Source organism: Oryctolagus cuniculus, chromosome 20 (assembly GCF_964237555.1).
Source record: "Oryctolagus cuniculus chromosome 20, mOryCun1.1, whole genome shotgun sequence".
Taxonomy (NCBI): Eukaryota; Metazoa; Chordata; class Mammalia; order Lagomorpha; family Leporidae; genus Oryctolagus; species Oryctolagus cuniculus.
This window is the reverse complement of record NC_091451.1, coordinates 36,840,674-36,864,391: the sequence shown is the minus strand read 5'-3', so window position 1 is coordinate 36,864,391 and position 23,718 is coordinate 36,840,674. Positions and strand designations below refer to the sequence as shown.

Below are 23,718 nucleotides of genomic sequence, written 5' to 3'. Positions count from 1 at the left end.
GTGTGCTCTCTATATATAATGCTTGCACAGAAAATTTGCCTGTCACCATATTTGTAAGAACATGTGCCCATCAAAGAAAGTTATGTCTTCATTTCCATCTTCATTTGAGAGGTTGTGGAGCCTTAAAGTTACAAAACCCTGTGAGAAAGGAGTGACTGTGAACTAGGACACATGTCTGGACCACAGCCATTGATTTCCATATTGTCTGAGACTGCTTTCATATTTTGGCAGCAGAACAGAGTGATTGAAGTAGAAACCGTATGGCTTGAAAAGTCTAAATAAAATATTGACTCTAGCCCTTAAGTAGGCTTGGGAAAGAGCCTTGCTAAAATAATAGTCTTTCTGATAGAAGCCCCCAATTTGTACTTTGAATAGTTTTTCCTTCTTTCTTTTACTGAACATCATTGCCGGTACCATATTTTTCTTTTTCAGGATATTATGATTTTTCTACCATCTTGAAATTAACATTTTAGTATACATAATTAAATTTGTCATTTATTTTGCAGGAAGATGAAAAATTTCTGACAGATTTGTTTGCACAACTAACAGATGAGGCAACAGATGAAGAGAAAAGACAAGAATTGGTAAGAAATTGGATACTATGAAAGGCGTGAAGATAAAAACAACAAGCCATTTTATATTCACTTAGCCTTTTCCTTAATTTCAGGTTAACTTTCTAAAAGAATTTTGTGCGTTTTCTCAAACACTGCAACCTCAAAACAGAGATGCTTTTTTCAAGACTTTGTCAAACATGGGCATATTACCAGCTTTAGAAGTCATCCTCGTAAGTTTGTTATTCCTCATTTTTAATTTAAGCAACAACTTTTTTTTAATGTAGCATACATGTAGTTGGGCACTACCAATAGGTGGTGATTGCAGTGTATTACATAAAGTTAAAGAAGCTATTAAATTCCAGTAGTAGAGTTTTCATATAATATTGGAATAATGCTCAATTAGAGAGAAATTTTCTGTATTTTTAATAATACTTTCTTAACATTGCAGCTTACTAGAAGAAATGTAAAATAGAAAGGCGAAGAGTAATAAATGATATAGAGTGCATAATTGTATCCATAGAACAAGAGTCTGAATGTCTTTGACCTTTCTTTTATATTATAATGTTACTTTATAAAGTTATATCTATCTATCTAGATTTAGAGATACAGGAGAAACAAGTTTTTTTTTTTTTAATCTGCAGGGCATGGATGATACACAGGTGCGAAGTGCTGCCACTGATATATTCTCATACTTGGTTGAATATAATCCATCCATGGTACGAGAGTTTGTCATGCAGGAGGCACAACAGAATGATGATGTAAGTAAGAAGTTAACAGAGCAAAAAATAACCAGCAAGGTAAATATTATTTGCACTAATAGTAAGTATTTATACATAGCAAGTTATAACTGTATTATTTATTTTTAAGATCTGAATTATTGCTGTTTGGGAAAAGTGTATCCTTAATATCAAATGGCTTTCATCACCCCCTAAATTGGCTCCTTCTTAGTTTATAAATTTTTTGTGTCTTACAGTAATTATTTATTGGTGTTCAGTTTAATTAACCTTAAAAAAAAGTTAACATCAAGTTTCCTGAAATTAATTTGCTATGTTATTTAAATCATTTAATCAACATTGTTCTTATATGTGGAGTTGTGAGTAGCTTCCATAGGAAAACATTGACTTTGCTAGGGCTAGATTCTCAGAATCATCAGGAATGAAGACACAGACCCTTGGAAAGTACTGAGTACTTTTTCTTTAAGTAGTACGCAAGACATGTCCAGATCCTGTGGTGCATGTGGTAGGTGGGATCCCTACGCATGCATGCCCTCCTGCTTTACTCGCAGGTGAATAAATCAATGGCTCTGCTCTTTCTGCCAAATATTTTAGTAGAACCTCTTTCTTTTTTATTTATTTGAAAGAGAGAGAGACAGGTCTGCCATTTGCTCGTTCATTCCCCAAATAGCTGCAATGGCGAGAGCTGAGCCAGTCTGAAGTCACATGGGTGCAGGAGCCTAAGAACTTGAGCCATCCTCTGTTGCTTTCCCAGGTGCATTATCAGGGAGCAGGACCACAGTGTAGCTAGCACCCGGAACTGGAACTCGTGCCTGTATGGGATGCTGGCCCTGCAGGCTGGAGCTTTAACCTGCTGCACCACAGCGCCAGCACCAGAAGTACCTCTTTACTTAAAAATGGATGATTTCTGCCCTTAGTTCATTCTTGGAGTCAGGAGAAATATTCTCTTGAAAAAATAAATCTATGCAGAATTCCAGCCTACATGTTTTTTTAAAAAATGAAGATAGGCTTTGTTGCATTTTGGAAAGATACTAATTAATGTGATGTCAAAATGAAGTATAACGCCTATCAGTTTCTGTGTTTAAGCATTTAATTTTTTTATATTGATTTATTTGAGAGGCAGAGTTAGAGAGAGAGGTTCTCCAGCCACTTGTTGACTCCCCAAATGGCCACAATGGCCAGAGCTGACTTCTGGGTCTCCACACGGGTACAGGAGCCCAAGCACTTGAGCCATCCTCTACTGCTTTCCCAGGCCATAGCAGAGAGCTGGATCAGAAGAGGAGCAACTGGGACAGGAACCGGCGCCCATGTGGGATGCTGGTGTCATAGGCGGAGGCTTAACCTACTGTGCCACAGCGCTGGCCCCTGAAGCTTTTAATTTTTAAATTATAGTGCCATGATAGGGACAGAACTGTTGAATTTTATGCCATATGTTTCTTTTAAAAGTAACCATATCAGAAGAATCAGGTTATCTATATTATTGAAAATAAGGGCTGTTCTTTTTGGCCCCTGTAACCCCCTAGTTGAACCTATGTTGATGTATTTCATGGTACTTCATTCACAGGAAGCAGTCTTTTGCTTCCCACTCTGGATCAATTATTTCATGTATTGTCTGTTTTTTCTGTGCTGACTTCCTACCATTTCATATTGGCAGTAACAGGGATTTTTCTCACACATTCCTTATTGGTTTTTATTTACTCCTGTGCCAGGAGCACCAGCAAGCATAGGGCTGCAGAGAAACCATGACTGTTTTTGACATTTGGAATCTCCAATCTGTTCACTGTTCTGTGCACTCTCTAAATAGTCTCCTTTCCCTCAATTTCACAGTTCTGGGGCCAGTAAATTTTTTTCCTACATTGGTTTTAAAAGGAAACTTTATATTATTTTCATGAATAGGAAATAGTTTTCATTTGCCATAAATAGAAGAAATGTATTAAAATAAATGTTGTGAGAACAGAACAGTGCTATAAATCTGGCTAAATATTCTTGCTGTTAAAGCTGTGAACCCGTTAGTTTTCTGTAGAAGGTCAGATTGCATTCTTAGAGAGATGTGAAAGACCTATGAGCAAACTAAACTTCACCTTTTGAGAGTTTAAAGATGATACAAAAAGAAAACTACAGTACTGTTTAATGTTCAGTGTCCCTGTATTACGCTTTAGGGAAAGAAACAATGCCATATACTACTAAGTGAGTTGATCAGTCATTTCATTGTGTTTGAAATTAACAAGACAGCTAGAGCTAAATATAATGCTGTAGTTATGTCTTAGTATGTGTTTTTACCATTCTCTTGTAATAAGTGATCCTTATTATGTGCATTTTTCTCACCAGGATATTCTACTCATCAACCTCATTATAGAACATATGATTTGTGATACAGATCCTGAACTTGGAGGAGCAGTCCAGCTTATGGGCCTGCTTCGAACTTTAGTTGACCCAGAGAATATGCTGGCCACTGCCAATGTAAGCCATGGGTGTTTTCCTTCTTCTTTGTAGCTAGTATCTTGTTTATTGCTAATAGGAACCAGTGCAGTTAAAGTTCATGGAAGTGTTTTTGATTCCTTAGAAAACAGAAAAGACTGAATTTCTGGGTTTCTTCTACAAGCACTGTATGCATGTTCTCACTGCTCCCTTACTAGCAAATACAACAGAAGACAAACCCAGTAAAGGTAAGATAATACAGGTTGGTAGTTAGTTCTCTGTTCTTAAATTCTGAAACTCAAAGTTGGGATTAAGTTAAAGTCTTCAGAGGGAGTCAGTGGGGGAGGAGGAGAGGAAGTTGAAGGCCAGGGTTATAGCACATGGCCTAAAAAAGAAAGAAAGTCTTTGAAAATTCAAACCATTGGGTTAACATAAAGGTTCAGTGTGTTTTCAAAAGAGGTGTTCAAGGCAAAAATTTAAAGATTTATAACCAGTAGAAACATGTAAAAGAAAAAATAAGGGATAATTATTTGTTGCTTTCAGATCTTAAAACATTTTTGGTAGATAATATTTAGTTTACATATATGACAGTTGAAATATATGGAAGGATATTGCTGTAAAAAAAGATCAAATGCAGTTGTTTGTACTCCAGATGTGTAGATAGAACTCAGCTCAGTTCAGTATTAAGCTGCTTTGTTTTACATTGTAAGTATTAGGATTTCTCATTTCTGCGTTTTACTCCTTTGCGCTTTTGCATACACACTTGTGGGAGAAAGTTCTTGTGTGTGTGTAAAGTAGTTTTAGGGTCTTCACTGGGAAATTCCTTATTGACACTCTAGGAATAATTAATTTTGTCATGAATTCTCAGTATGATATAAGTAGCTTATAACTTACTGAAAATGTATTTTTTTTGTATTATTTTAGGATTAAGTCTCTACATTTGAATATTCGTTTTTCCTTTTTACTTTATTCACATGAAATAAACTTTGAGACTTATTTCCAAACCCACACATTCAATTCACCCAGCATTTATTGAGCACTCATTATGTGGAAGGCGCTGTGCTATAATCTTTAGAGGATAAATGGGGAAATTAAAGACGTGAGGCTGGCTGCTTGGTGAGGAATAGAGATAAGCCAGTAATGAGAACAACTTGGTGTCTGTAGTCTATAGTCAGCACACACGAGTCATGAAAGTGTGAGGCATTAGGAGCTACCTTACTAACTTTAAATGTAACTGTTTTGCTTATTTTAGATGATTTTCAAACTGCACAGCTGTTGGCGCTTGTGTTGGAGTTGTTAACATTTTGTGTGGAGCACCATACCTACCACATAAAGAACTATATTATTAATAAGGATATCCTCCGGAGAGTGCTAGTACTTATGGCCTCGAAGCATGCTTTCTTAGCATTATGTAAGTGATGTTTCTAGTAGAATTATTTATTTTCTTTCTGTATTCTCATGTTGGTCTCTTTGGATCTATTGCCAAAGAAGAAAAGATCACCGGTCTAAAGACCTAGAATTTAACACTAACTCTGCATTGGTTATGTACGTGGTTCTGCTGTATTGAGCAAGTGATTTTTCTGATTCTGTCTTCACTAATACACACCCAGAGGACTAGGGTGTATCTGCATGGAGAGCATTCCATAATTAAAACAGCACCTTTGAACATTTTCTCTGTTATTTTAGAGCAGAGGTGGCAACTGTGGCCAAATCCAGCCTGTGGCCTGTTTTTGTATCATCATGTTTTTGTGTTTTTTAAGGAATAGGATTTTTATTTTTGTTTTTAGATTATTTATTTGAAAGGCATAGCTACAGAGAGAGGGAGAGACAGATATCTTGCACCCAATGATTCATTCCCCAAACGGCCACGGCGGCTGGGGCTGCACCAGGCTAAAGTTAGGGCCCAAGCTCCTGGGCCATCTTCTACTATTTTCCTAGGTGGATTACCAGGGAGCTGGATCTGACATGGAGCAGCTGGATCCCAAACTGGCACCCACTGTTGCACAATGCTGGGCCCAAAGATTTATTTATTTACTCGAAAGTCAGTGTTAGAGAAAGAGATCTCCCCAGATGGCTGCAGTGGGCATGGCTGGGCCAGGCTGAAGCCAGGAGCCGGGATCTCCATTCAGGGCTGTCATCTACTTTTCGCAGGCCATTACAGAGAGGTGGAATGGAAAAACCAGCACCCATGTGGGATGCTGGCATTGCAATCAGCTGCTTCACCCGCTCCTCCACAATGCCAGCCCCTATATAGTGGGTTTTTAAAGGGGCTAATATATTACAGAGCCCATATGTTGCCTATGAAGCTTAAAATATGTATACCATGTAGACCTTTATGGAAAAAGTTGGCAGATTCTTTTAGAGCAATAGATAGTCTGTTCACACAATTGATCTTGGTCACACATATATTTTTGGGGTGTTCTTAACCTGCTGATTCACTTCTTATATGATTGCAACAGCCGGGCCTGGCCCAACTCAAAACTGGGAGCTTAGAATTCAATCCAGGTGTCCCAAGAAGAAGACGGGGACCTAACTATCATCACATGCTGTCTCTCAGGGTCCTTCTGAACCGGAAGCTGAAATCAGGAGCAGAGATGGGACTTGAATCCAGGCCCTCCAGTACGTGATGCTGGTGTCCCAATTGGTGTTTTAGCCACCATGCTCCAATGAATTTTTCAAACATTGACTTTCTTTCTTTCTTTCTTTTTTTTTTTTTTTTTTTTTAAGATTTATTTTATTTATTTGAAAGAGTTACAGAGAGAGGTAGAGAAAGAGAGGTCTTCTGTTTGCTGGTTCACTCCCCAGATGGCCGCAATGGCCAGAGCTGAGCCGATTCAAAGCCAGGAGCCAGGAGCTTCTTCTGGGTCTCCCAAGTGGGTGCAGGAGCCCAAGCACTTGGGTCATCTTCTACTGCTTTCCCAGGCCACAGCAATGAGCTGGATCAGAAGAGGAGCAGCCAGGACTAGAATCAGTGCCCATACGTGATGCCGTCACTTCAGACCAGGGCTTTAACCCACTGTGTCACAGTGCCGGCCCCACAAACATTGACTTTCATAGTGTTCTTTAGTTCCTGGTTTGTTGGAGTAAAACATATTCCTGAACTGGAAATAGGTTAATTCAGGGTAATTCTGTCCACGTAGCAGCCAGACTTAAGTTCTTAAGTAATGAGTTGCCGTCTGTAAGCTGTTCTTATTGGTAAGTTGGCCCACCGAGTTTAAGGGCACCCTGGAGGTTCAATGAGGGTGTCTGGCTGATCACTGCCATCTGATTTTAGAGGTAAGTTTGTAAGTTTGAGGTTGTGTTGTTGTTTTAAGGCACCACTCACTACCTGGAGGCCTGGACATACTTGCACATTTTTGGTCTTTTTTCATTTTTGATGTTGTATTTTATTTTTTAAAAAATATTCTTAAATTATAAACAGTGTATGTAAAGATGTTTCTGTTGTTTTACTTTGTCGACATTTTATCTTTACAGTAATATTGGAAATAAGTTTTACAAATTCATTAAACTTTCTTTCATGGTGGTATTTGTCATGCTTCTTAATTTCCCAAGTTAGTTTACACACTCAGTATATACCAAAAATACGTACGGTCTGGGTGTCCTATTCTTCCAGCTTTCAGGTAATTCATTATAATTACTTTCTGCTGAATATCCAGGGTCTTTGATTTTACCTTAGTAATCTTTTTCAACAAAGGAAGCATTTATGACATTAACTCAATTTCTAAGGACAGTCAAAAAAAATCAATATTTCTGTTGTACTTTACTGTTGGTTACATACATGAGCCTAGCACATAGGGAAGGAAGACTTTTAACATCATATTCATTTTCCTTACATACCTATCACTGAAGAGAAACACCAAGACCAAGTTTAGAGGGAGTTCAGTTGTTCTTTATGCCAGTCTAAAAGTTGTTTTGTTCAAGTATGGGAAAGGACCTTTGGAGCAGATGGGACAGAATGGGAAAACTGAGTAAGTCGGTAAGGCTAAGCAGTTTCCTTTCAACAAGTATATTAAAAACAACTACTATTGCATTTCAAGTGTACATTTTTACACGTTTATCATTCCTGGAGTCAAGGTGAGTTTTAATAATCATGCCATTGTTATTGATCTATTTGTTGTTTCTTTAGTAAGAGAAAAAAGGTTTTTTGCAATCAGTGGCATCTTAGGTTTGATTATATATGATGCACATAAATTACTGGGAAAATTAAAATGATTAAGAACTGTACTCAGCCATCAAGGGAATCAGTTCATTAGGAATGAGTCATATGAAAATGAAAATACAACATAATCACTATACTGAAGCGTCATTGGAAGCCTAGCGGAAATAATTTATTATGAATTAATGAAGGCAGATAAGGAAAATGTCACCAAATGCATCACTTGAGTTGTGTTGTGGTCATGGAGGGTGTGACCTTGGTTGACAGTGTTGGTAAGTTGTTGAGTTAGGTGTTGGTTTGTGACAGACAGGACACATGAATCCAGTTGGAGAGAGGATACATAGCTTCATGAAAGGAAGGCCTTTCCTTTAATTCTGTATCATTATTTTGCTTGCAGTATTAAAATATGAAAATTTTAATTGTCTAATGAAAACTCAAGAGAATCAGCACATACAGAGTTTTCCCTTCAAATGCATGAGAGTTTGGTTCCAGGACACCTGTAGATACCAAAATCTGAGGATACTTAACAAATGCTTATATAAAATGGTGTGGTATTTGAATATAACATACACACATCTTCCCATATGTAGGCATACCTCAGAGGTACTGTGGTTTGGTTTCTCCTCCAGACCACAATACAGCAAGTTGTCAGTTTCCTGGCTCCTTGGTGTGTACACATCTCAAGAAACCACTCTCTTTGCTCCCATAAGCAGCAGCTCTTCAGGCATTAAGTTTGCCATGAAATACAGTTCAGTCACACTTTCAGGCTTCAGTTCTAATTCCAGTTCTCTTCCCGTTTATGCCACTGAAATCTTGAACTCTTCAAAGTCATCAGTGAGGACTGGAATCAAACTCCTGATGCTATTTTGACTGCCCATGAATCACAAATGTGGTTTTTTGAAAATACAATTTTTTTATATATATTTTCTTTATTTATCTGAATGACAGAAATCTTATATCCACTGCTTCTGCTCTCCCAAGTGCTCACAGCAGCTGCTGTTGAACCAGGACAGAGTCAGGAGCTAGGCTAGGAGCTAGGAGGTCAATCCAGGTCTCCCGTGTAGGAAGTCATCTACTTGACTCACTGCCTGCTGTCTCCCAGGGGGCACATTAGCAGAAAACTAGGTGGGGGGTGCAGGCACCCCAAGCCACATCTTCTGTGCCACCCTGAGTAGCAGATGTATTAATGACATGCAGAGGGTGAATCCTTTCTGGAAGGTTTTCAATTTACTTTGCCTATTATCCATCAGAAGAATCATTATATATGACAGCTATAGCCTTAAAATGTATTAGAAGAACTAAAATGTAAAGTTATCCCTGATCTTTAAGCTGCATGATGCGTGTTTTGTTAGCAGGTATAAAAACATTAATCTTATACATATTCATCCAAGTTCTTGGGTGACCAGGAACTTGCTGATGAGCAGTAATATTTTGAAAGATTTTTTTTTTTTGTCCTGAGCAATAGGTCTCAGCAGTGGGCTTCAAGTATTCAGTATACTATGTTGTAAATAGATGTGCTGTCACCTAGGCTTTATTTCGGCTCCATTTAGAGCACAGGCAGAGTAGCTTCAGCATCATGCTTAAGGATCCTAGGGTGTTCCAATGGTAATTGAGAGTTGGCTTCAGCTTGAGTCACCAGCTGCATTATCCCCCAATGGGAGAGTTCAGCCTGTCCTTTGAAGCCAGGCATAGACTTCTGTCTCTTTAGGACAGTCCTAGCTGGCATCCTGTTCCAGTGTCAGGCTGGTTGGTCTGCAGTGGAACACTGTTCGGTGTGGCACCTCCATCACTCAGCCTCCCTGCATCTTCTGCACCCGCACTTGCTGCTCACCTTGCTCTCGTGGGTTCTTTCCTCAGACCTCATGCACCAGCCTCTGCTAGTGTCGGACTTTTCCTCTGCAGCTTCTTTTCCTCAGTCTTTGCGGAAATGAAGGGAGTTAAGACTCGCTCTGGCTATGTTTGGGTTTAAGGTGATGTAGGGATGGTTTAGTGTTCTATCCAGACCACTAGAGCTTCCTCCCATGTGAGCAATAAGGCTGCTTTACTTTCTTGTCATTCTTGGGTTCACTGGGCAGCACTTTTTAATTTCCATGAAGAACCTTGCCTTTGCATTCTTAATTCTGCCACTGAATGCGAGAGGGCCTGGCTTTCTGGCCTTCCTGAATGAGCTTCATCTTTTCTGACTTTTGATGAGGGATGTGTGGCTTCCTTTCATGTGAACACTTAGAGACCATAGAGGGTTATTATAGCCTAATTTCCTTTTTTTTTTTTTTTTAAGATTTATTTATTTATTTGAAAGAGTTACACAGAGAGAGGTGGAGAGGCAGAGAGAGAGGACTTCCATCCGCTCGTTCACTCCCCAATGGCCACACCAGCCAGAGCTGCGCCGATCAGGAGTCAGGAGCTTCTTCTGGGTCTCCCAAGCACTTGGGCCATCTTCCATTGCTTTTCCAGTCCATAGCAGAGAGCTGGATCGGAAGTGGGGCAGCTGGGACTGGAACTGGAGCCCATATGGGATGCCGGCACTGGAGGCGGCAGCTCTACTGGCTATGCCACGGTGCTGGCCTCTATAGCCTAACTTCAGTGTCTGTCTCAGAGAATAGGGAGGCCCAGGGAGATGAAAAGAAGTGAAGATGGGAACAGCCAAAACAAATCATTTATCCGTTAAGTTCGCTGTCTCATGAGTGTAGTTCCATGGCACCCCAAAACAATTAGAAAAGTAACATCCAAGATCACTAGCCGTAGATCACCTAACAGATAGAATAGTGTTTTAAGAGGTTGAAATACTCCCAATAATTACCAAAGTGTGGCACAGCTGTGAAGGGAGCGCATGGTATTTGAAACATAGCACCAGTAATTTTGCTATTAGAGCTCCCATCCACTGGTTCACTCCCTAAATGCCCATAGTTGGCAAGGGTTCAAAGCCAGGAGCCAAGAACTCAATCCAGGTCTCCAGTGTGGGTAGCAGGAACCCAACTGCCGGAATCATCGCCTGGTGCCTCCTGAGGTGTGCATTAGCAGGAAGCTGGAATGAGGAGCCCAGGCTGGAGATTTAACCCAGGCACTTAAAAAAAAAGAATTTATTTATTTATTTGTATGTTTGAAAGGTGGAGTACAGAAAAAGAAGGAGATGGAGGGAGGCGCAGGGTAAGAGAGATCCTCCATCCACTGGTTCACTCCCCAAATGACTGCAGTCTCCGGGCTGGGTCAGGCCAGAGCCAGGAGCCATCTTCCACTGCTTTCCCAGGCACATTAACGGTGAGCAGGATTGGCAGTGGAGCACCCATAAGGGATGCCAACACTGGAAGCGAAGGCTTAACTACTGCACAGGCCCCAACCCACGCACTCTTGGTTTACCACTAAACCAAAAGCCTGCACCTCAGACATTATCAATACTCGGTTGGACTGCAGATGCAGAGTCTGAGGATATGAAGGGCTGACTGTAAATGATAGTTTTTATTGTGGGAAGCCAAGGATGCTGGCAGAATTTAGTTTAGTTATGTTGTATTACTGGTGACAGTTTCCATACTGAGTCAAGTTAAAGTTGATCTAAGCCATTCTCAAATGATTTCTCAGTTAGGCCTTGCTTCTCAGCATTGAAAATACAGGTATCTTTAAGAATATGCTCCAGTCCTTAGGAACAGTTGCATTAAGACTAGCTTCATGATAGTATGTAGTAGGAGTTTTTATCAAGCATTTCTGAGAATTAAATCTAGGGCAACAAGGTATTTGTGACTCTTCTGAGGAACATATAAAAGTGTTAGGTATGGTGTTATTTAAGGGAGACTTTTTGTAGAAGTATAAGAGATAGTGAGCTGTTCAGTGTAAACTTTTGGGGCACTTAGGGAGCATTTTATTCTTTTATCTGCTGCTGCTTTACTTTGTTGGATGTGAAGAAAACTTAAGCAATTATGTATATGGGACCAGCAGTCTTTCCTAAACTCAGTCAGTTACAGGTTAGAGGCTGGTTCCATCAGTCTGCTTCTTGGCATTCTCAAGATTTTTAGATCTTAGATATGTAGCCTTTAAAGGTCACCATTCTTTATTGTCTGGGTTTTTATTAAAAATAGGGAAATGTATAAAGAGAAGTTTATTGTAGACGCTTTTATTTAGTTACCATTAATTATAGGCAAAAAGTCTCATGTTGTATAAGATAAGGATGATTGAGAAAAAAAAAAGTGACCAAATCTAAGCACAGGGGATTCCTGGCCTGTGAATGTGAGTTAGAGATGTGAGTGGAAGCAGAGTTTGCTTTACATCAAAAATCCTGTGGTTGTGCTAGTTGGGCCCACAGGTTTTCTTTGATGTCTTTTGAATAATTTGACCTCATAGAACCTGCTGGGTAATTTGTGAAAGCAGTTTTTGACTCAACAGAGAATAGTGGTTCGATATCTTTGAAGGTTCCTTTGCAAGGGTGGGTTTGAGTGTATCTTGTTCTTTAAATAAGTAAGGGCAGAGGGAAATAAGGGCCAAAATGGTCAGGTCCCTAGAGTCAGCTTCTGTCTACATGGGCACTGGTGTCACCTGCACACCCTGCTGTTAGTGAAAGCCTGTGAAGCAGTTGATTTTCACTTCTAGGAGCTGCATCCGTCCCAGAGTGGTTGCTGAGCGTATGTTGTGGTAGGACACAAGTCTCCACAAAGCCTGCAGAGTTGAAGTACCAATTCTTAAATAAAAGTAGCTCTTGCTTTAATTATTAAAACATGCCTATCAGCATGAGCTCCAAAGTATTGATTTTATTCTAACAAGTGGAACTGCCTCACTAAGTCCCGTTGTCAATTAACATTTTAAAAATAACCTGAAATCACTGTTTTGGGAAAACACCCTTGTTAGGTTTTGATTTACCACATAGAAAGATGCCTCTTAATGTTTTAAACTGTCTTATTTCACCATGCTTATGTTTTTGAAAATATTCAGTAGAATAAAAAATAAAATGCAATTATTATCTATAAACTATTTTGAAACTCCCTGCCCAGAGTGTTTCTTTAGAGAGACACACTCTTAAATAAGTTGGATTGTTAAAGCAGTTTATAGTCTACTGTACCTAATTGGGCATTCACTTGTGGACCTCTTTTCTGCCAACTAAAGAAAAATTGAGCTGCTTTACTCCTCTGCCTTCCCACCCAGAAACCGTGTCAGCATGGTTGCCTGGCTACCTGCTCATGAAGGACTTGATTAATAACAAATTGGCAATTTAACGAGCCACTTCCATGATCTCCAAAGAAACCAAAATACAAACACAATATTTAATCTTGCCAACCGAAGACGATGTGACTGCATGAAGTGAGTATGCTTTTTTGAACTGTTTACAGTCCCTGGGGCATTAACTTACTGATAATTCCCTGTAGGTGAAGAGGGCTTTGTTGAAGTCTAGCTGTCAGTATATTTGGATCTTGACGAATGGTGACTTAATGCAAGTCCCCATACTTCAAGATGTAAATATACCTTTTAATCTGTAAGTTAAAGCCTGATTAATTACAGAAAGAAAAACTAGAAAAAAATTAAAAAGCATACTCGCTGCAAAACTCGTAGAGGACCACATTTTTAACAATATCCTCTAAATTTATTTCTCAACTATGGGAAGGCAAATTTTGGGTAATGCAGATTTTTGTGGGTTTATGGCCTATCTACAAACATACCCACAAATAAAGCAGTGCAAATCCATGAGTGTCCAAATGTATCAAAGATGAAATTATCCAGTGGATTGCCCTAATAGAACAGTGGTTTCCCTTCTCTTTTTAAGGTGTATGTATATAAACAAGTTTTCATCTTAAGTAGTATGATAGGTTAATTCATTTGCCTTGGCTCTTCAGATGTTGGTCATTAGTAACAGGTTTATTTCCAGAATTTTTCTGGCTTTGTAAGACTTGTGTTCTGTGATGACATACAGTAATTTTAGAATACCTTTTCCTGATAACACTTTTATAATCCTTATCTTTAGGTTGACATTTCTGGAAGTGCTAACATTCCACTGTGCATGAAGAGTCCCTGATAGTTGTTTAACAGACTTTTTTTGGTTTTTGTTTGGAAATTCTAAATGATGGGAGTGTGATGTGATTTAAAACAAAGTGTCTCTGTGTTTCAGGTGCCCTTCGTTTTAAGAGAAAGATTATTGGACTAAAAGATGAGTTTTATAACCGCTACATAATGAAAAGTTTTTTGTTTGAACCAGTAGTTAAAGCATTTCTCAACAATGGATCTCGCTACAATCTGATGAACTCTGCCATAATAGAGATGTTTGAATTTATTAGAGTGGTAGGTTCTGCATTTTTAATCAGATTTTAGCTTTTAATTATTTGAGAAAATAGAATATCATTACTGATATTTTGGTTTATTTGAGATGATATTTAAAGAGAAATTGTCAAAGAAGAAAATCAGTGTTACCAAAGACTTCTTAGAGATGGAACTCAAAATCAAATCACTCAGTATCTATGAATCCTTTCTGGGGGTGATTTGAAGACTAATGGTTAAACTGTGATGGTAATCAGACAGCTGACAGATGAACATTAGACTGGCTCTTAGATGTTTCTCAAGACCAATTTCATAATAAGCTCTTCTTGATTCTTGAATATTTTAAGCTTGTAGTCCTCAAATATTGGTGTTTGAAATTATCTGCAATATGCTTTTCTTAAGATGGAGGTAAAATATATGATAAAACCTTGCCATTTTAGCCATATTTAAGTTCAGTTCCACTGACATTAACATTGTTGTACAACCCTCACCACCACCCATCTACAGAACTTTTTGAGGCCTGCCTGTAAAATTCACAAGCCTGGGTTCTATCCCATGCATATGGGATCAGAATCACCTGGGGAGGGCCCGGGCATTGACTTAGAGAAGGCCTGCAGACAGTCAAGACCACTGATGTAGGCAGTTTCTGTTACTCCCGTTTGTGCTGTTTGATTATTGCTAAGATTCTGTAATAATTCTGTGGGGTTGAATTATGTGTTTTTATGTATAGTGAATTATGTGTAGTGAATTTATAATTTACTACAATTAAGTCATCTTGCTAAAATGGCATTTTTCTATTATAATTCTGTAGGAAGATATAAAATCATTAACTGCTCATGTAATTGAAAATTACTGGAAAGCACTGGAAGATGTAGATTATGTACAGACATTTAAAGGATTAAAACTGAGATTTGAACAACAACGAGAAAGGCAAGATAACCCCAAACTTGACAGGTGAGTTGCCTGTATATTTGAACTTATTTTTCAGCAGCAAGTGTTGTGATAGTTCCTTTGTGTTTATATTATGCAAGGATTTGGCTTTGCGGAGATTTAACACCAGTTTTTAGTGTTAAATTTAAAAACTAATCTGTAGCAGTACAATTTTGATAATGTGAAGTTTAGTTCCATTAGTAATAGGACTATACAGGGGTATGTTTTAATTGTGTATTTGGTATTAGTAAAAGTCTGTTTATCCCTGTTCATCTATTAAGACTATATCTAAATTTTAGGACAGTACTTGAAAACTATTTTTCCTTTTTTTGTTTTAAAGACTTTATTTATTTGAGAGGTAGAGTTACAGACAGTGAGAAGGAGAGACAGAAAGGTCTCCCTTCCATTGTTTCACTCCCCAAATGGCTGCAACAGCCAGAGCTGTGCCTATCTGAAGCCAGGAGCCAGGCGCTTCTTCCTGATCTCCCATGTGGGTGCAGGGGCCCAAGGACTTGGGCCATCCTCCACTGCTTTCCCAGGCCGTAGCAGAGAGCTGGATTGGAAGAGGAGGAGCAGCCGGGACTAGCACCAGCACCCATATGGGATGCTGGTGCTGCAGGTGGAGGATTCACCTACTGCGCCACGGTGCCAGCCCTTTAAGACTTTTTTTTAAAAAAACTTTTTTTTAAAAACTGTTAGAATAGGCTGGCGCCACGGCTCACTAGGCTAATCCTCTGCCTAGCGGCGCAGGCACACCGGGTTCTAGTCCCGGTTGGGGCGCCGGATTCTGTCCCGGTTGCCCCTCTTCCAGGCCAGCCCTCTGCTGTGGCCAGGGAGTGCAGTGGAGGATGGCCCAGGTGCTTGGGCCCTGCACCCCATGGGAGACCAGGAAAAGCACCTGGCTCCTGGCTCCTGCCATCGGATCAGCGCGGTGTGCCGGCCGCAGCGCGCCGGCCGCGGTGGCCATTGGAGGGTGAACCAACGGCCAAAGGAAGACCTTTCTCTCTGTCTCTCTCTCTCACTGTCCACTCTGCCTGTCAAAAAAATAAAAAAAAATAAAAAAAAAAAAACCAACTGTTAGAATAGCAGTCTGCTTATCTGACTTTCCTCTTTACTTGCAGTATGCGTTCCATTTTGAGGAATCACAGATACCGAAGAGATGCTAGAACTCTAGAGGATGAGGAGGAGATGTGGTTTAACACCGATGAAGATGACATGGAGGATGGAGAAGCTGTAGTGTCTCCCTCTGACAAGACAAAAAATGATGATGATATTATGGATCCAATAAGTAAATTCATGGAAAGAAAAAAATGTATGTTGAGAAAAAGGGCAAGGGAACCTAAAGGCTGGTCTCACTCTAGGCTTTCCTCATTGGGGTTTCTTGCTTGGTTAATTTCTTGACAAAATGATCAATATCTATTTTGTGTGATGGCATAGATTTTAAAGACCCTAAAGTCACATGATTTGATTGAATTATTGCTCAGCTTTGAAGTTACACACTCAATTCTTCTGAGTGCAAAATGGAGGAATGGGTAGGAATGTTGAATATGATACTGAAGTTTCCATGGGTAATGGTATTTAGAATTTTTGATAACAGTTTATGCATAAATTGAATCTCAGTTTTTATCCCCACGGGAGTAAGCTGATTAGTGGTGTTTCAGCATTGCGTCATTTGGGGACTGAAGGCTGAGTGGGGTGACAGCTGACGGCGGTGTTCTTTCCTAGTAAAGGAAAGTGGGGTGACAGCTGACGGCGGTGTTCTTTCTTAGTAAAGGAAAGTGGGGTGACGGCTGACGGCGGTGTTCTTTCTTAGTAAAGGAAAGTGGGGTGACGGCTGACGGCGGTGTTCTTTCCTAGTAAAGGAAAGTGGGGTGACAGCTGACGGCGGTGTTCTTTCCTAGTGAAAGAGAGTGAAGAAAAGGATGTGCTCCTGAAGACCAGTCTTCCTGGACGGCAGAGCCCAAGTTTCAAGCTTTCGCTGTCCAGTGGGACAAAGACCAACCTCACCAGCCAGTCATCTGCGGCAAGTCTGCCTGGGTCTCCGGGGTCACCTGGGTCCCCAGGATCTCCAGGCTCTCCTGGATCCGTCCCTAAGAATACATCTCAGACGGCAGCTATCACTACAAAGGTACAGTGTGCCTCCCGTGGGCTCCTAACGTGAACTTCCTCAGGAGCAAGTGTGTCTTCTGGAACTGATGCAGCATTTGTGGCCAGAAGATACATCCACTGACTGCCACATGGGGCTTATCTGAAAGTTGAGAAATTTCTGAAACTTTTTTCAGTCAACATTGCAAAAGTCTGAATATTTTGCCTGCTAGATCTATAGGTTCAAATATGTTTTTGATAATGGTCATAGAAATTTTTGAGTTTTTGGTTACTTTACTTAATTTTTTTCCCAACTAATACTTTGTAAGGAAAGAGAATATAATGACTGTATTACTGTAACTTTATTTTGACAAGGAAGGTTTATTTAAAAAACTAGCTAAAAACTAACACTTCATATAAGAAACAAATTTTTTTAAAATATTTTATTTATTTATTTGAAAGAGACAGAGAGAGGAGAGAGAGAGAAAGAGAGAGGTCTTCCATCCACTGGTTCACTCCCCAGTTGGCTGAAACAGCCGGAGCTGTGCCAATCCAAAGCCAGGAGCTGCTTCTGGTATCCCACGTGGGTGCAGGGGCCCAAGGACTTGGGCCATCTTCTGCTGCTTTCTCAGGCCATAGCAGAGAGCTGAATCAGAAGTGGAGCAGCTGGGTCTCAAACTGGTGCCCATATGGGATGCCGGTGCTTCAGGCCAGGGTGTTAAACTGCTGCGCCACAGCACTGGCCCTGGAACAAAATTTTAATACCGTGGCCAGCATCCTGGCATAGCTGGTAAAGCCTCCTTCTGCCTACAACACCGGCATCCCATTTGGCTGCCAGTTCAGGTGCCAACAGCACCACTTGCGATCCAGCTCCTTACTAATGCGTCTGGAATAGTCGCAGAGGATGTTCCAAGTCTTTGCACCTACGTGGGAGACCTGGAACCTGGTTCCTGGTTTCAGCCTGGCCCAGCCCTGGCTGTTTTGTCCATTTGAGTAGTAAAGGATGGAAGACCTCTCTCTCTTTAAGTCTGTCTCTCACTCTGTAACTACCTTTCCAATAAATAAAAATAAAATCTTTGGGGACCGGCTCTGTGACATAGCGGGTAAAGCCACCGCTTACAATGCCGGCATCCTATATGGGCGCCGGTTCGAGTCCTGGCAGCTCCACTTCCAATCCAGCTCTCTGCTATGGCCTGAGAAAGCAGTAGAGGATGGCCCAAGTCCTTGGCCCCTGGGGCTGCACCTGAGTGGGAGACCCAGAAGAAGTTCCTGGCTCCTGGCTTTGGATTGGAGCAGCTCCAGCTGTTGTGGCCATTTGGGGAGTGAACCAGCAGATGGAAGACTCACTCACTCTCTCTCTCTCTCTTTCTCCCCCTCCCCCTTCTTCCTTCCCTCTCTCCCTCTCCTCCTCCCTCCCTCCCTCTCCCTTCCTCTTTCCTTCTCTCTCTCTCCCTCCTCCTCTCTCCTGCTCTCTGTGTGTAACTCTGACTTTCAAATAGATAAACAAATCTTTAAAACTAAAATCTTTGAAAAAAAATTTTAATGCCAAAAATGTAGAAAAGACCATCTCAGAGTAAACCTAGGGCTTTTGGCTGCCTTATGCTGCCTTTTATTTATTTTTTGTTTTGAACTACAAAATATGTTATTTATTGGACTGCAGTTTTAGGAATTAATCTAAACCAGGAACAAAACACTTATCAGCAGTTTCTCTTCCTCCATGAGCAGGAGGACCCCTAAGGGCTAGAAAGCGGATCTGAGTTGGGCTGAGGGCAAACAGTGAATGTTCCAGGGCCGTCCACACACAGCGAGCTCCAGCAGTGTTCTGGAGGAGCAAGGCTCCACAAAGCCCGCATGAAATAATGAGAAAGAGACAAAATACAATTTCTTCTTCTGTCTTCTTACTTTTTTGAAAGGCAGAGAGGCAAAGCAAGATTTCTTGTCCCTTAGGAATTCATTCCCAAAATGTTTGTATCAGCTGCGTATGGGCCACGCACACCCAGGGTGGGAGTCCAGCACTCAATCCAGGTCTCCCACATGGGTGGCAAGAACCAAGCACTGAGCCTTCACCTGCTGCCTCCCAGGCTGTGCGTGAGCAGGAAGCTGGAGTCAGGAATGGAGGTGGCCTTGACTCCAGGCGTGCCAGTAGCAGGGGATGCAGGCTTTTGCAGGCACCCAAGCAGTAAATTAGGCATTATGCCAAACACCCTCCCCACTTGCCTGGTTTCTATTATAGGCTGTCTGCCCTCATTGCTGGAGATGTGTTTGCTTTTAGCTTGATAGGATTTTAGGCTTTATGGCTTTAAAAAATATCTAAAGGCACTGTTAAGTTCTGAAAGATTTGGAATTTAGTAGTGATTCTCTGTGAAACGTGACCATCTGAGTAATTTGCTAGGATTCTAAACTACTTAAATTTTTGAGAGAAAATTTTTTGTTTTAATTATAGGTAACTTAAAATATTTACCTAACTTAAAAAGTATGCATTTATTATGGGAAATTGAGAAAATTTTGAAAATAATGTAACAAATTTTTGTTTCATGGTCCCACCAGCTATAAATAACCACAATTTGTATGTGGATAAATTCAGCACAGATAGTTTAAAATGTTTTGTTTTCTGAACAGGGAGGACTTGTGGGTCTGGTAGATTATCCTGATGATGATGAAGATGATGATGAGGATGAAGACAAGGAAGACACGCTACCATTGTCAAAGAAAGCGAAATTTGAGTCATAATCAGCAACTGCCTCTGATCGGCACCTGTTGAAAAAACTGGTTCTCCAGCCCTCCCCCCTATGAAATCCACGACAAAGTGCAGCGGTCTGTTGTGAATGACTGACTTGAATCAGCCTCGCACACTTGACTTCTGCTCATCAAGTGCCAATACAATGGAGCAGCAGGAGGAGGGGACATCAACACATTTAGGAGAAAGACTTGAAGCCTTTGAGCTCTCCAGCTTGGACCACACATTGCCCTTTTCTCAGGGAAGGAAATGGAAACAAAAAGCCAACAGGGCAGGGGTTTTGTAAGTGGAACTCTGGATTGACTGGTCAGTTGCTACAATCAGAATACGCTTTCTTGGACCATGTTTAAGACTCAGAAGAATGGGCTTTTCTGCCATGATTCTTCACGAGTTAAGAATGCCAGCAGTTTCTTTGTATAAAGAGACCTGCCTTTAAAATCACACATTCTGAACATTTTAGTCAAGCTACAACAGGTTTGGAAAACCTCTGTGGGGGAGGGGTGAATATAACGTTTCCTCTTTTTTATCTGTTCCCTTTGCCCTTCAAACTGCAGATTTTTTTTTTAAGTGGGGATTTGTCCCTACTTGATTAAAGATTGAGTGGAATTCTAGATGTGGTCATTTGTGTCATAATTTTTTTTGTTTCATTTTGTTTTTGATTTTTCCTCCCTCCCTGAGTGTATGCTTAGTTGTTGAGTATATATATTTGGGACCATTAAAACCTTTTTTGATGTAATATAACCTAACGTTGTGCTGGTACCTGTTTTACCATGTGTAATTTTTGTTCTACATCACAGTTCTTAATTTGTTTAGAGTTTTATGAAAGATGGTATAGTTTTTATTGACAAAAGCAAAGTAATCTTACAACTATGTGCATACAAAAGCAATACTATTTTGTGACTAAATATTTTATATTAAAATTTACATCAGCAGCTGTCTTGAGAATTCAGGGAAATAGAGTGGAATTTAAAACTTCAGTTTTGTTAAATCTAGAAACATGAAATTAGCATTCCAAAGAGATTCTGAAATTTCGTATCTTGGGAAAATGACGGTACATTAAATCAAAATTGAGGATGAATGATTTAAACATAACATTTGACTTTTGAATAATAAAAAGAAAAGTAAAGAGTAAGAGAAATGGTATTAGTTGTATGTTTTCTTTTTTTTACTTCCTTTAAACTGCTCCCTTTGGAATACCAGTTTGAGTTGTAAAGTGGTGGCTCCTAAATAAACAGCTGGCCAGAGGAGCAACGAAATAACTTAGGAAGACATTATATTTAAATAGGTTCTTTTGGTGTCTTGGATGTGATGAATTTCTTTCAAGGAAATGAAAATAAATATCTCGATTGCACATACTCACTAGTTTCAGTGAAGAGTTCAGAGATTATTGAATGTATTTGCAGATGTGAGTAAAACTTCATAATCCAGGAAAGGATATTATTTTAAGTACAATGTACTTTAACTGAGTATTTAGCAAGCACTATGTGCTTCTATCTTCTCTTTTGTGTAATCCGTAGTAAATTCTAGTTGTACCAAAAACAAGGCCATCTTAGCAGTTGGGTAGAGAACCATAAAGTGACAACTTGATACAGTTATGGAGAGAGTTTTATTGTTGGCCAATAACTTTTTTTTTAACAGCAAAAACTTTGGGTTCATAATTATAAGAACTTAAGTGTAATTATAAGAACTTAAGTGTATTTCACTAGAGTGTGGAGCTACTTCAGAGTTGCAAATAAGCTACTAATAATTAACTTGTAATAGAGAAAATAGGATCTAAGTCAATGAAATTATATCTCCCTTTGTTACAAGCTCCCATGTCAACTGAACTTTGTGCCTTAAATGTTATTTAAACACGTTTCTGACTGATTCTTGAAATAGTTATTCATATTTGTCTTGGTATTCTGAGGGTTCTTGGAGCAAGGGAAGAAGTCTCACTGGCTTTGAAAAATTGTGGTTCAGTCTGTCAAAAAATAGATGTTTGGTCTTCCACAGGTAAGAGATGCCTTTTTGTTGATGGACTGCTGTGTTCCCTTAATCATTAGTGGTCATGGTTACTGGAACAGAACTTGACACAAGTATTGCTATAATAAGAGAAATGAAGCCTAAAATAGCTTGTCATCTCAGGAATAATGTTAGCAAGAAATTGCTAGAAATACAACCTTGAATTACTACAGTTCTGTCTGACTCAAAAGTCTGTGCTGTTACTTCATATAGGTATTATCTTGGTAAGTGATGTGGATATAGTTACAAATTCTTTTCTACTTAAATGATTCTTTGCTCATCCTGCAGCGTTTACAGTTAAAATAAATTTTTTTAAAAGATATATTTTATTTATTTGAAAGATAGTTACAGAGAGAGGTAGAGACAGAGACAGAGAGGTCTTCTATCCGCTGGTTCACTCCCCAGATGGCTGCAATGGTCAGAGCTGAGCTGAGCCAAAGCCAGGAACCAGGAGCTTCTTCCACATCTCTCATGTGGGTGCAGGGGCCCAAGGACTTGACCATCTTCTACTGCTTTCTCAGGCCATAACAGAGAACTGGATCGGAAGTAGAGCAGCCGGGACTAGAACCATCACCCATGTGGAATGCCGGTGCTTCGGGCCAAGGCGTTAACCCACTGTGCCACAGCACCAGCCCCCAGTTAAAATAATTTTCATCTCCCCAAGTGATTACCCAGAAATTTCTGAAAACATTTGTTTAACAAATGTTTTTTTAACAGAACGATGATTTTTTTTTCTTGCCCCATTAGTTTCTTTTTCATTTGGAAATGAAAAGGTGACATGGAGCAAGGGGGAATGTTTCTACTGCTTGTGTGTTTTTAATCAATTTAAGTCATGGGAGGTTTTTTGTGGGGGGAAGGTTGGAGGTGTGTGTGGGGTTTTTTTTTTTTTTTTTTTAAGATTTATTTGTTTGTTTGAAAGTTACAGATAGGAAGGAACAGAGAGCTTCCATCCATATGTTCACTCCTGGCTGAGCCAGGCCAAAGCCAGGAGCTAGGAGCTTCATTAACGTCTCCTACATGGGGAGCCGGCAGTGTGGTGCAGCGGGTTAACGCCCTGGCCTGAAGCCCCGGCATCCCATATGGGTGCTGGTGCTATTCCTGGCTGCTCCTCTTCCAATCCAGCTCTCTGCTATGGGCTGCAAAAGTAGTAGAAGATGGCCCAAGTCCTTGGGCTCCTACACCCACATGGGAGACCCAGAAGAAACTCCTGGCTCCTGGCTCCTGGCTTTGGATTGGCACAGCTCCGGCTGTTGTGGCCATTTGGGGAGTAAGACCTCTCTCTGTGTCTCTACCTCTCTGTAACTCTTTCAAATAAATAAAGACAGTTAACAGGGAATTGGATTGGAAGTGGGGCAGCTAGAACATGAACCAGAACCCATATGGGCTGCTGGCATTGCAGGTGGCAGCACCAGAATACTGGCCTCTATGTGCTGGTCTTTGTAAAGATCGTGACATTAGAACAACAATGGGACAACAGTGGGCTTCAACTAAGATTTGGGGCCAGATGCTGTGGCATAACTGGTTAAGCCACTGCTTGCAATGCTGACAACCCATATGGGCTCTGATAAGCCAGCTCCCTGCTAATGCACCTAGGAAAGCAGTGGAAGATGCCTCAAGTGCTTGGGCCCCTGCACCCACGTGGGAGACTCATGAAACTCCTGCCTCCTGAGTTCAATCTGGCCCAACCCCAGCCGTTGTGGCCATTTGGGAGTGAACCAGTGGTTGGAAGATTTTCTCTCTCAAATAAATCTTAAAAAAATCTAAGTGGAAGACTTTTGAAATTTTCAACAGGGTTCAAGTATTTGCCATAAATAACTTTAAACAGGATGGTCAAAGTTCCATTTAGAAGAAAATTTAGAACCTTGAAAATTC

The 23,718-nt window shown here is 40.3% G+C and overlaps 1 protein-coding gene across 2 annotated transcripts in view; it reads left to right on the top strand.

Moving 5' to 3' along the window:
• The window catches only part of PPP4R3A (protein phosphatase 4 regulatory subunit 3A), a 47,577-nt gene extending 27,121 nt beyond the window's left edge, over positions 1 to 20,456 (top strand). The window contains exons 5-15 of one of the 2 annotated variants that reach the window (XM_002719598.5): positions 507 to 584; positions 668 to 784; positions 1,196 to 1,312; positions 3,617 to 3,748; positions 3,852 to 3,954; positions 4,959 to 5,117; positions 13,948 to 14,117; positions 14,905 to 15,047; positions 16,145 to 16,335; positions 16,925 to 17,151; positions 19,728 to 20,456. In XM_002719598.5, the coding sequence (XP_002719644.1) occupies positions 507 to 584; positions 668 to 784; positions 1,196 to 1,312; positions 3,617 to 3,748; positions 3,852 to 3,954; positions 4,959 to 5,117; positions 13,948 to 14,117; positions 14,905 to 15,047; positions 16,145 to 16,335; positions 16,925 to 17,151; positions 19,728 to 19,838 (1,548 nt within the window). In that variant the 3' untranslated portion in view covers positions 19,839 to 20,456. Of the gene's footprint in view, positions 1 to 506; positions 585 to 667; positions 785 to 1,195; positions 1,352 to 3,616; positions 3,749 to 3,851; positions 3,955 to 4,958; positions 5,118 to 13,947; positions 14,118 to 14,904; positions 15,048 to 16,144; positions 16,336 to 16,924; positions 17,152 to 19,727 lie in introns of both variants that reach the window. The other variant, XM_017349436.3, reaches the window with a different exon arrangement.
• Positions 20,457 to 23,718: the final 3,262 nt, after the last annotated feature.